This window comes from Mustelus asterias, chromosome 8 (genome assembly GCF_964213995.1).
Source record: "Mustelus asterias chromosome 8, sMusAst1.hap1.1, whole genome shotgun sequence".
In the NCBI taxonomy this organism is placed as follows: Eukaryota; Metazoa; Chordata; class Chondrichthyes; order Carcharhiniformes; family Triakidae; genus Mustelus; species Mustelus asterias.
In genome coordinates this window covers 126,732,318-126,745,138 of record NC_135808.1, presented here as the reverse complement: position 1 = coordinate 126,745,138, position 12,821 = coordinate 126,732,318, and the positions used below count along the sequence as shown (strand labels likewise).

The 12,821-nt window shown below is 45.8% G+C and overlaps 1 protein-coding gene across 1 annotated transcript in view; it reads right to left on the bottom strand.

Annotated features, from left to right (window-relative positions):
- Positions 1-12,821, bottom strand: part of LOC144497538 (outer dense fiber protein 2-like) — a 71,745-nt gene that overhangs the window by 26,862 nt on the left and 32,062 nt on the right. The window contains exons 13-14 of the mRNA XM_078218939.1: positions 10,730-10,865; positions 7,828-7,938 (exon numbers count right to left, since the gene is read on the bottom strand). Of these exons, the coding sequence (XP_078075065.1) occupies positions 7,828-7,938; positions 10,730-10,865 (247 nt within the window). The remainder of the gene's footprint in view (positions 1-7,827; positions 7,939-10,729; positions 10,866-12,821) is intronic.

Here is a 12,821-nt window from a genome sequence, read left to right as displayed (position 1 = left end):
ACATCCTCCTGTTCTTTCCCCTTAGCACACGTTTTCTTTTTAAGTAGAGATCCAAATCCATTTTCACAGAATTGTTACAGTGAAGAAGGGGACCATTCGGCCCATTTTGTGTGTACCAGCTCATTAAATGAACATCATGATTTAGTGCCATTCCCCTGCCTTTTCCCAGTATCCCTGCACATTCTTTCTATACAAATAATCATCTAACGCCCTCTTGAATGCCTCGATTGAACCTGCCTCCACCACACTTCCAGGCAGTGCATTCCCAGACCCCAACCACTCGCTGTGTGAGAAAGCTTTTCCTCACATCATATTTGCTTCTTTTACAAATCACTTTGAAACTTTGCCCACTCGTTCTCGATTTTTAAAAGGAACAGTGAATCTACTTCACCTTAAGACAGGTCATAAGAACTCACGGAGTAAAGTTTATACAAGTTATTTTATTGGCCATTTTGCTGACACACTACACCATTTAATGAAATGTTATTTTGGATCATTCAAAACACTGTTCTCAAGAAGGTTACTGCATCTCCTAATCCACCAGGTTACAAGGGAAGGCTCACCAATATAGTGCCGTCACTATTAAATTAAAATCACATACATAATAATCACAGCAAATGAATGTGCCTTCTCTGCCTGTGTACCATACACATTTCTTACCTGGTTATATTCTTCAGCAATTTTTACGAATGCACCAGAGAAAGTATCCTTTCCGGATGTGTCACAGCTTTGTATGGCTCCTACTCTGTCCAAGATCGCAAGAAGCTACAAAGGGTTGTGAACGTAGCCCAATCCATCACGCAAACCAGCCTCCCATCCATTGACTCTGTCTACACTTCCCACAGCCTCGTAGAAGCAGCCAGCATAACCAAGGACCCTACCCATCCCAGACAGACCGAGCGGGATTCCCTGGCCGCAGTTGCCTGAAAACCAGAGATTCTCACCCGGCTTCAGTGGACCTTTACATGGTCCGTCCCCAGTCTGCCAGAATTCCAGTGGTGGGCAGGATGGGAGAATTCCGGCCACTCTCTTCCACCTTCTTCCATCGGGGAAAAGATACAAAAGTCTGAGGTCACGTACCAACCAACTCAAGAACCGCTTCTTCCCTGCTGCTGTCAAGACTTTTGAATGGACCTACTTCGCATTAAGTTGATCTTTCTCTACACCCTAGCTATGACTGTAACACTACATTCTGCACTCTCTTGTTTCCTTCTCTACGAACGGTATGCTCTGTCTGTATAGCGCACAAGAAACAATACTTTCCACTGTATACTAATAAATGTGACAATAAATCAAATCCTCCCAAGATTAGTCTGCATATAAGCTGTTGTCTGTAATAACTGGACCTGATCTTAGGTGTGACGCATTGGATTTTAAAGTTTCTATTTATTAGTCACAAGTAGGCTTCCATTAACACTGCAATGAAGTTGTGAAAATCCTAGTCGCCACACTCCGGCGCCTGTTCGAGTACACCGAGGGTGAATTCAGCATGGCCAATGCACCTTAACCAGCACATCTTTCAGACTGTGGGAGGAAACTCTGCTCCCAGTGCCTAGTGCTAGTGGGGCCAGGAACAGGGAGATTCTACAATTGAACACGTGGCTAAAGGACTGGTGCAAGAGGGAGGGTTTCAAATTCATAGATCATTGGGAAGTCTTCAAGAGAGGATGGCACCTGTACGGAAAGGATGGGTTACACCTTAACTGGAAGGGCACAAATATCCTGGCTGGGAGTTTTGCTAGAGTGTTTCGGCAGGGTTTAAACTTGTGTGGCAGGGGGGTGGGGATCAAAACAGTAGGTCAGTAAGTACTGAGGCTGGGGTCAAGCTGGGGCCAGGGCAAGGCTAGCTAAGAAGAAGAGCATTCTGGAGCAGGATGGCCTGAGTGGGCCTGGAGGTCTGGAGTGCATCTGCTTCAATGCGAGGAGGGTAACAGGTAAGACAGACGAACTTAGGGCCTTAATGCTTACGCGGAATTTGGATGTGGTTGCGGTGACGGAGACATGGTTAAAAGGACAGGACTGGCAGCTGAATAGTCCGGGGTATAAGTGTTTTAGGCGAGACAGAGGAGGGGCTAAAAAAGGTAGCGGTATTAGTTAGGGAGCATATTACAGCGGTGCAGAGGGTGGGCAATTTAGAGGGGTCATGTAATGAGTCGCTGTGGGTGAGCTCAGAAACAGGAAAGGTGCAATCACTATGCTGGGGGTATACTACAGGCCACCCAACAGCCCACGGGAAATGGAGGAATGGATATGTTAGGGGATTCTGGATATGTGCAGAAAAAGTAGGGTTGTTGTAGTGGGAGACTTCAATTTCCCTGGTATAGACTGGAAAGTGCTTTGGGCTGGGGGTCTGGACGGGGAGGAATTTGTAAAATGCGTACTGGAAGGTTCTTTTGAACAGTATGTAGATAGCCCAACCAGAGAGGGGGCTATACTGGATCTAGTTCTGGGAAATGAGCCCGGTCAGATCATCAAGTTTCGGTAGGGGAACATGTGGCAAATAGTGACCACAACTCTGTTAACTTTAGGATCGTAATGGACAAGGACGAGTGTTGTCCCAAGGGTAGGGTGCTAAATTGGGGGAAGGCTAACTATAGCCGGATTAGACAGGAATTGGTGGCCGTTGATTGGGAGGCTGTTCGGGGGTAAGTCCACGTCTGGCATGTGGGAGTCTTTTAAAGGAACAGTTGATAAGGCTGCAGGACAGGCATGTGCCTGTAAAAAGGAAGGATAGGAAAGGTAGGATTCAAGAGCCGTGGATAACCAGGGAAATTGAGGATCTGATCAAAAAGAAAAGAGAGGCGTACGTTAGGTCCAGGCAACTGAAAACAGATGGAGCTCTGGAGGAATACAGAGCGAGTAGGAAAGAACTCAAACCGGGAGTTAGAAGGGCAAAAAGAGGTCACGAAATGTTCTTGGCAGACAGGATTAATAAGAATCCTAAGGCATTTTATTCATATGTTAGGAACAAAAGAGTTGTCAGGGAAAAAGTCGGACCTCTCAGGGACAAAGGAGGTGAATTATGCTTAGAACCCAAGGGAATAGAGGAGATCCTAAATGAATACTTTGCATCGGACTCACAAAGGAGAGGGACTTGTTGACTGGGAGTGTCTCAGAGGGAGGTGTTGACCCGTTAGAGAGAATCTCCATTACAAGGGAGGAAGTGTTAGGTTTTTTAGGTAACATTAAAACTGACAAATCCCCAGGGCCTGATGGCATCTATCCTAGACTGCTCAGGGAGACAAGAGATGCAATTGCTGGGCCTCTGACGGAAATCTTTGTCTCTTCATTGGACACAGGTGAGGTCCCTGAGGATTGGAGGATAGCGAATGTGGTACCATTATTTAAGAAGGGTAGCAGGGATAACCCAGGAAATTATAGGCCAGTGAGCTTGACGTCCGTGGTAGGGAAGTTGTTGGAGAGGATTCTTAGAGACAGGATGTATGCGCATTTAGAACGGAACAATCTCATTAGTGATAGACAGCATGGTTTTGTAAGAGGGAGGTCGTGCCTTACAAATTTGGTGGAGTTTTTTGAGGAAGTGACAAAAACGGTTGACGAAGGAAGGGCCGTGGATGTCATCTACATGGATTTCAGTAAGGCATTTGACAAAGTCCTTCATGGCAGGTTGGTTAAGAAGGTTAAGGCTCATGGGATACAAGGAGAGGTGGCTAGATGGGTAGAAAACTGGCTTGGCCACAGGAGACAGGGGGTAGCAGTCGAAGGGTCTTTTTCCGGCTGGAGGTCTGTGACCAGTGGTGTTCCGCAGGGCTCTGTACTGGGACCTCTGCTATTTGTGATATATGAATGATTTGGAAGAAGGTGTAACTGGTGTTATCAGCAAGTTTGCGGATGACACAAAGATGGCTGAACTTGTGGATAGCGATGAACATTGTCAGACAATACAGCAGGATATAGATAGGCTGGAAAATTGGGCAGAGAAATGGCAGATGGAATTTAATCCAGATAAATGCGAAGTGATGCATTTTGGAAGAACTAATGTAGGGGGGAGTTATACAATAAATGGTAGAGCCATCAAGAGTATAAAACACAGAGGGACCTAGGTGTGCAAGTCCACAAATCCTTGAAGGTGGCAGCAGAGGTGGAGAAGGTGGTGAAGAAGGCATATGGTATGCTTGCCTTTATAGGATGGGGTATAGAGTATAAAAGCTGGAATCTGATCTTGCAGCTGTATAGAACGCTGGTTTGGCCACATTTGGAGTACAGCGTCCAGTTCTGGTCGCCGCACTACCAGAAGGACGTGGAGGCTTTAGAGAGAGTGCAAAGAAGGTTTACCAGGATGTTGCCTGGTATGGAGGGTCTTAGCTATGAGGAGAGATTGGGTAAAATGGGCTTGTTCTCCCTGGAAAGATGGAGAATGAGGGGAGACCTAATAGAGGTGTACAAAATTATGAAGGGTATAGATAGGGTGAACAGTGGGAAGCTTTTTCCCAGGTCGGAGGTGACGATCACGAGGGGTCACGGGCTCAAGGTGAGAGGGGCGAGGTATAGCTCAGATATCAGAGGGACTTTTTTTTTTTTTTACAGAGAGTGGTGGGGGCCTGGAATGCGCTGCCAAGTAGGGTGGTGGAGGCAGACACGCTGGCATCGTTTAAGACTTACCTGGATAGTCACATGAGCAGCCTGGGAATGGAGGGATAGAAACGAATGTTCTCGTTGTACCAATGAGCGGCACAGGCTTGGAGGGCCGGAGGGCCTGTTTCCTGTGCTGTACTGTTCTTTGTTCTTTGAAACCGGAGCACCCGGAGGAAACCCACGCAGACATGAAGAAAAAGTGCAGACTCCGCACAGACAGTGACCCAAGGCTGGAATTGAACCCGGGTCCCTGGCGCTGAGGGAGAATTTAGCACAGCCAATCCACCTAACCAATTGTGCAGCAACACAAGAATACTGAGTGACAGCTACATCTTTCAAAGAATGCACTTCTTTTATGTTGCAGTTTCTGGAGGAATAATTCTGCTTGTTTACCAGCGTATGAGCAATTTCAAGAAAAGTGGTGACCTTGGGGACACAATTTATAACCTGACCTAATTATTCGTAAGTAACAAAGTTGCATTTCTCCCCCATTTTTCAATTTTAAACAGAAGCAGCAGAAGGCACCCCACCCTCCCCCTCCATACTCAAATCCATCCTCTTGCTCCAATTAGCTACAAACTACTTCACACTGGTGGCAGCAGTAACTGCGCTAATATAATTACCCTCTTCCATTATGTGACTTTTTTCTTTAGCAACTGCACGTCACATTCCACAGACTTTACCTGAAAGGCAGCCATGGCCACTTTACTTTGCAAAGAGTGAACATTTGCTGCCACACAGTGGCATCATATCTAACACAACCATTATCAAGTACAACCATCGTCAAATGTAATAGGAGCTTCCTACAAAATAAATGGCAATCCTGTGCGTTCAAAATACATAGAAACTAGAAGCAGGAGGAGGCCATTTGGCCCTTTGAGTCTGCTCCTCCATTCATTTTGATCATGGTTGATCATCAAATTCAATATTCTGATCCCCCTCCTTCCCCCCATATCTCTTGTTCCCTTTAGCCCCAAGAGCGATATCGAATTTCTTCTTGAAATCATAGAAACATAGAAGATAGGAGCAAGAGGAGGCCATTTGGCCCTTCGAACCTGCTCCACCATTCATCTCGATCATGGCTGATTATCCAACTCAATAGGCTAATCCTGCTTTCTCCACAGAACCTTTGATCCCATTCACCCAAAGTGCTATATCCAGCCGCCTCTTGAATACATTCAATGTTTTGGCATCAACTACTTCCTGTGGTAATGAATTCCACAGGCTCACCACTCTTTGGGTGAAGAAATGTCTCCTCACCTCTGCCCTAAATGGTCTACCCCGAATCCTCAGACTGTGACCCCTGGGTCTGGACTCCCCCACCATCGGGAATATCCTCCCTGCATCAACCCAAAATCACAATGTTTTGGCCTCAACTACTTTCTGTGGTAGTGATTTCCACGCATTCACCACCCTCTGGGTGAAGAAATTTCTCCTCACCTCAGTTCTAAAAGATTTCCCCCTTATTCTCAAACAGTGACCCCCGAGTTCTGAACTCCCCCACCATTGGGAACGTTCTTTCTGAATCTATCCTGTCCAATCCTGTTAGAATTTTATAAGTTTCTATGAGATCCCCTCTCACTCTTCTAAACTCCAGTGAATATAATCCTAACTGACTTAGTCTCTCCTCATATTACAGACCGACCATCCCAGGAATCAGCCTGGTAAACCTTCGCTGTACCCCCTCTATAGCAAGACCATCCTTCCTCAGATAAGGACACCAAAATTGCATACAATACTCCAGGTGCAGCCTCACCAACACCCTGTACAATTGCATAAAAGATTTCTATTCCTGTTCTCAAATCCTCTCGCCGGACAGCTCTTTTGCAGGAGAATGAGATATTAATTTGAGATTCTATCCAACATCATCATTTTTGAGTACAATTGGCCAGTCCGCAAAATCCATTTGGATGTGATGCGATATAGATTGACATTTACAAGAGGCTGGGCTGAATATCAAACTTCATGTCTTTGGAAATCTTTTCTCTGTGTTGTATAAGATTAAGAGGGGTATAGACAGGGTGAATAGAAAGCAGCTGTTCCCCTTGGTTGGGGGCCATTCACAAGGGGGCATAGTTTGAGAATAAGGGGCAGGAAAGGTTCAGAGGGGGTTTGAGTAAAATCATTTTCACTCAGAGGGTGGTGGGAATTTGGAATGCGCTGCCTGGGAAGGTAGTGGAGGCTGGAAACCTTACAACCTTTAAAAAGGATTTGGATGCACACTTGAAATATCATAAGTTTAAAGTTTTGAAGTTTATTTATTAGTGTCACAAGTAGGCTTATATTAACACTGCAATGAAGTTACTGTGAAAATCCTCTAGTCACCACACTCCGGTGCCTGTTCGGGTACACTGAGGGAGAATTTAGCATGGCCAATGCACCTAACCAGCATGTCTTTCAGACTGTGGGAGGAAACCGGAGCACACCCACGGAGACACGGGGAGAACGTGCAAACGGCACACAGACAGTGACCCAAGCTGGGAATCGAACCCGGGTCCCTGGTGCTGTGAGGCAGCAGTGCTAACCACTGTGCCACCGTGCCACACTCAGGGATAACATTCAGGGATAAGGGACAAGTGCAGGAAAATGGAATTGGCGCGACTTCAGTGGTAGTTATTATCGGGTGCAGACTCAATGGGCTGAAGGTGCTGTACGACTCTATGACTCTCTAAAGTTTCTCTCCTCTTCTTCCCTCCTCTCCTGAAGTTGGGGACAGATACAGAGCCATCCCTGTGGCCTTACCAGCCTTAAAATATTCAGGATAACCCCCTTACAGATCTTAACTGATACACAAGACAAAAGCAGCCTTCAATACAATGGATTATCCAAATCTAGATAGCTACATGACGGAGTGGGAATGGAGAGATACAAAGGAATGGTCTAGTTTGGACCAGGGAGCGGCACGGGCTTGGAGGGCCGATGGGCCTGTTCCTGTGCTGTATTGTTCTTTGTTCTTTGTTCAAATTGAGTCCTTGAAAACACACCGCTTTGCAAATGCCATCTTCCTGGGGTTTAGAAAATGTAAATCAACACATCATCTCAAGACTCAGACACTGGACAGTGTCCCGACACATTGTCTGGAATTTTACCGGCAGGCCCGCCCCAATGCCAGGAGCGGGTGAGGCTCGGAGAACGGCATTGTCCGTTGGCCTCTGGTGGGATCGTACGAGCCTTGGGCAGACGTGCCGGTAAAATTCTGCCCAATCTTTCAGCTGAGTAAATCAGCATTACCTGAGTTTCATATTGTCGAACAACTTCCTCCTGTTGTTTAGCTTGGATTTTTAGCTGCTCGAGTTCTGTTGTTGTCATTGACGCCTTTTCTTCCAAATCTGTAAGTGAAGCCTGTGAATAACAATACATTGCTTCTTCTATCATATCGTTTATAACCAATACAATAGGACATGCATTCAGTTACACTTACTAAAGATTGGGACGGAGATGCGCGAGGCTCAGCAGATAGATATCACAGAGCACACACTGGTCACCTTGCAAAGAGGGACAATAATGTTATGGATCAGCCCAGCTCCTCTCCTCTATGATTATCCGGTTGAGGAAGACGATGGCCTCGTGGTATTATCGCTAGACTATTAATCCAGAAACTCAGCTAATGGTCTGGGGACCCAAGTTCGAATCCCGCCACGGCAGATGGTGGAATTTGAATTCAATAAAAAATATCTGGAATTAAGGATCTACTGATGACCATGAAACATTGTCGATTGTTGGAAAAACCCATCTGGTTCACTAATGTCCTTTAGGGAAGGAAATTTGCAGTCCTTACCCGGTCTGGCCTACATGTGACTCCAGAACCACAGCAATGCGGTTGACTCTCAACTGCTGTCTGAAGTGGCCGAGCAAGACTCTCTCGGACAACTAGGGATGGGCAATAAATGCTGGCCCAGCCAGCAACACCCATGTCCCACAAATGAATAAAAAACATCCCTACTGGAATTGATTAGGCAAGCACTGAGCAAGGACAGTATTGGGTGCACTTTGACTTTAGCAATATACCAACCCTTACCAAAACAAAAGTTCACACAAAATAACCACCCAGCAATTGTTCAGGACTTCTGCAATGTCCATATCCCAAATCAATCCCAGCAAGGAATAGGGCTTTTAATTTGAAACAGAAGGGTTGAAATTATTCCAATGAACAAAAGTTAAATTAAATTATATCAACCACTTCACACAGGCAACAAATGGAGTTTTCTATTTAATTATTTAATGTTAATTTTGTTAACATTTTAAATGAAAGTAGTTGATCACCATTGTTGATCTATTTCTATGGATTGAGTTCTTGTTCCCTGTCCCCACTCCTCCAGATGCTCAGGAGATTCAAGGTCAGAAGTGGAACTTGAAGCTCCCTCCCAAATTTCTGCTTCTGCCTCCAAAGGTGAGGAAATTCCCACCCCCTTTGCTTTTGTCTCATCTTATTTGAAATTCCTATTTCTTTCCTTCAACTCATGAGTGATGTGATTCAGTTTGCTGGATCTCTGGCTTGGCTTTTACACTGCTCTCCGTTTGGTTTCCCCAGCCATGTAGCACTGCTGCCTCACAGCGCCAGGGACCCGAGTTCAATTCCGACCTCGGTCACTGTCTATGTGGAGTTTGCACGTTCTCCCCGTGTCTGCGTGGGTTTCCACCAGGTGTTCCGGTTTCCTCCCACACTCCAAAGATGTGCGGGTTAGGTAAATTGGACCTATTGTTAAATTGCCCCTCAGTGTCAAGGGGATTAGCAGGGTAAATATATACCCCATATATTTAGGGGTATGGCCTGAGTGGAATAGTTGTTGGTGCAGTCTTGATGGGCTGAATGGCCTCCTTCTGCAGGGATTCTCTGAAAATGAAGTCTGGAATTCAGTTGGAGCTCTCCAGTTTATTTTTCATCAGCCGATAGATAATCTGAGAACCAGACACATTATCCAAATTTCTGCACACTAAATGAGGAATTATCATGATAGCTATATGCCACAGAAAGTGTTTTTTCAAAATGATGTTATGGAGATTGCATAGTTCAATGGGCTGGAAGGCAGGTTGAAGGGACAAGGGTGTCTGATTAAGAATTAACACTTGAAGCATTAACTTGTATGTTCTCTGGGTGGCATGGTGGCACAGTGGTTAGCACTGCTGCCTCACAGCGCCAGGGACCCGGGTTCAATTCCCAGCTTGGGTCACTATCTGTGCAGAGTCTGCACGTTCTCCCTGTGTCTGCGTGGGTTTCCCCCCACAGTCTGAAAGACGTGCTGGTTAGGTGCATTGGCCATGCTAAATTCTCCCTCAGTGTACCCGAACAGACGCCGGAGTGTGGCGACTAGGGGATTTTCACAGTAACTTCATTGCGATGTTAATGTAAGCCTACTTGTGACACTAATAAACTTTAAACTCTCCACAGGTGTAGCCTGACTGTCAGAGTTTTTCTAAGCTTTTAAGTTCTAGAATATGCTTGATTGTAGGCTGATGTGTGCAGTTTAAAAGGTGTTGGAACAGTAGTATTGTCACTGGAATAGTAATCCAGATGCTCTGGGGACCCGGGTTCAAATCCCACCTTGGTAGATTGTGAAATTTGAATTCAATTAAAAAAAAATCTGGAATTAAAAATCTACTGATGACCATGAAACCATTGCCAATTGTCGTTAAAACCCATCTGGTTCACTCATGTCCTCCAGGGAAAGAAATCTGCCATCCTTACCTGGTCTGGACAGCATGTGGCTCCAGAGCCACAGCAATGTGGTTGATTCTTAAATGCCCTTCGAAATAGCCTAGCTAGTCACTTAGTTGAAGGGCAACTAGGGATGCACAATAAATGCTTCCCCAGCCAGCGACACTCATGTCCCATGAATGGATTAAAAAGAGGTAGAATCACAAAAAGGCAGAACTGACAGAAGATCTCTTGGCAACATCTTGCATAAATCTTAGAACTCTGGAGTTTTGCAGTGAGTTTGGAGACACAGAGGATCGGGAAAGGAGATCGCGTTGAATAAGTTCTCAAAAGAACAGCAGGCATCGGAATACATCTCCGAAACTCACAAGTATCAAGAGGATAGGAACAATTGCATTTACATAGCATCTTTAATATAGTGAAATGTCCCAAGGCAATTAAATAACAATGGACTTTCGAAGGGTTGATAACTCTGACCTTTAAATCTGCATTTTCCAGTCGGAGATTGGAGTTTTCCAGGTTGCTGTTGTGTAACTTGTTGAGTAGTTCATGGCGTGTTATTCTGCTCCTTTCTGTACAGCTCAGAAGCTGCTCCTCGAGACCAGCTAGCCTCCTGTTAGCTCCAATGGTTACATGTGTTAGCCCAGCGAAGCTCTTTTAATATTAAAATTGTTTCTTACACACATAGCACTTGTTTACAATTTGTAAACATGTAGTAAACCTGTCTGGGATTAGGAGGCACATATGAATCATAGAATCCCTACAATGCAGAAAGAGACCATTTGGCCCATTGAGTCTGCACCAAGAACAATCACACCCAGGCCCTAGCCCCATAACCCCACGTATTTACCCTGCTAATCCCCCGACACTAAGAGGCAATTTAGCATGGCCACTCCACTTAACCTGCACATCCTTGGAATGTGGGAGGAAACCGGAGCACCCGGAGGAAACCCACGCAGACATGGGGAGAACGTGCAAACTCCACACAGGCAGTGACCCGAGGCTGGAATCGAACCCGAGTCCCTGGCGCTGTGAGACAGCCGCGCTAACGACTATGCGGGCACAGTGGCACGCCCACACTCTGTAAATGAATTTAAAACATTTGAAAAAAAGCGTGTAGTTTGCTGGGGAAATGGGAAACTTACAAGGGGTAGCGATTCCCATGCATCTGTTGCCTTGGCCCTTCTAGGCGGTAGATGTCCTGAGGTTTGGAAGATCTTGTAAATGGTACACACTGTTACCTTTGTGTGTCAGTGGTGGAGAGGGTGAATGTTTAAGGGGCTGGATGGGGTGACAGTCCTGCTTTGTGTTCAGGAAAGAAAGTGTTGTTGACCCTGTTCGTTTTTACTTCCCTGACCCAATTAGTGGCCTGGATGAAAACTGACGCCCAAAGTTTTAAATGGGTTCAGCCTGACCACTCTATTACGGCAGGCAAGACTTTGAGGTCTTCAGCTGAATTTTTCACCACACTAATGCCAGTGGGTGGATATCCTAGACCACTGGGGCTGGTTTCCTCAATGCCGAGTATAAGAGCACTTCTTACATCTGCTGCACACCAGCTGTTTGGTTTTGGATGGTTTGCAACACTTCGAAGCTTACTGGGGCATTAAACTAACGTTCCATTCAATAGACGGTGATTAAAGACTCAGATTTATTCCAAAAGCAAGATGGATGAAAGGCACACAAAAGGTTTTGATAGAGTAAATAGGGAGAAACCGTAAGGAGCGCAGTACCCAGAGGTACTGGTGAGGCAGCAATGCTAACCCAGTTCCAGGGATCCAGGTTCAATTCTGGTCTTGGGTCACGGTCTGTATGGAGTTTGCATGTTCTACCCGTGTCTGCGTGGGTTTCCTCCAGGTGCTCCGGTTTCCTCCCACAGTTCAAAGATGTGTGAGTTAGGTTGATTGGCCATGATAAATTGCCCTTAGTGTCAAGGGGACTAACAGGTTAATGTATGTGGAGTTGCAATGGGTGGTATTGTTGTCTATGCAGACTTGATGGGCTGAATGGCCATTAAGTCTGCACTGTAGAGATTCTATGATTCAAGACCAGGGAATGATCAGAAAGATGTGAGCTACATAAAGAAGGGCACAGATGGCAGACAATCAGTGAGGAGATGAGGAACCATCTTGTAACCCAATAAGTTATGATCTGGGACGCATCGTCTATAAAGGTGGTGGATGGGCTTTTAGCAGTAACTTCCAAAAGGGATATATACATAAAAAGGAAAATGAAATATTTGCAGGATGGTGGCGAAAGAACAGAGGAGTGGGCACAATTTGAACAGCTCTTAGACAGTGCTGGCACACACAATGAGTGAATGGCTTTTAAAAAAAAACATATATTGATTCATGGGATGTGAGCGTCGCTGACAAGGTCAACATTTGTTGCCCATCCCTAACTGCCCTCAAGGCGTTAGTGGTGAATCACCTTCTTGAACCGCCGCAGGGACACCCACAGTGCTGTTAGGGAGGAGGTTCCAGGGTTTTGACCCTGAAGGAACACCTCCCAAGTCAGGGTGATGTGTGACCTGGAGGGGAACTTGCAGGCGGTGGGCGTTCCAATGGGT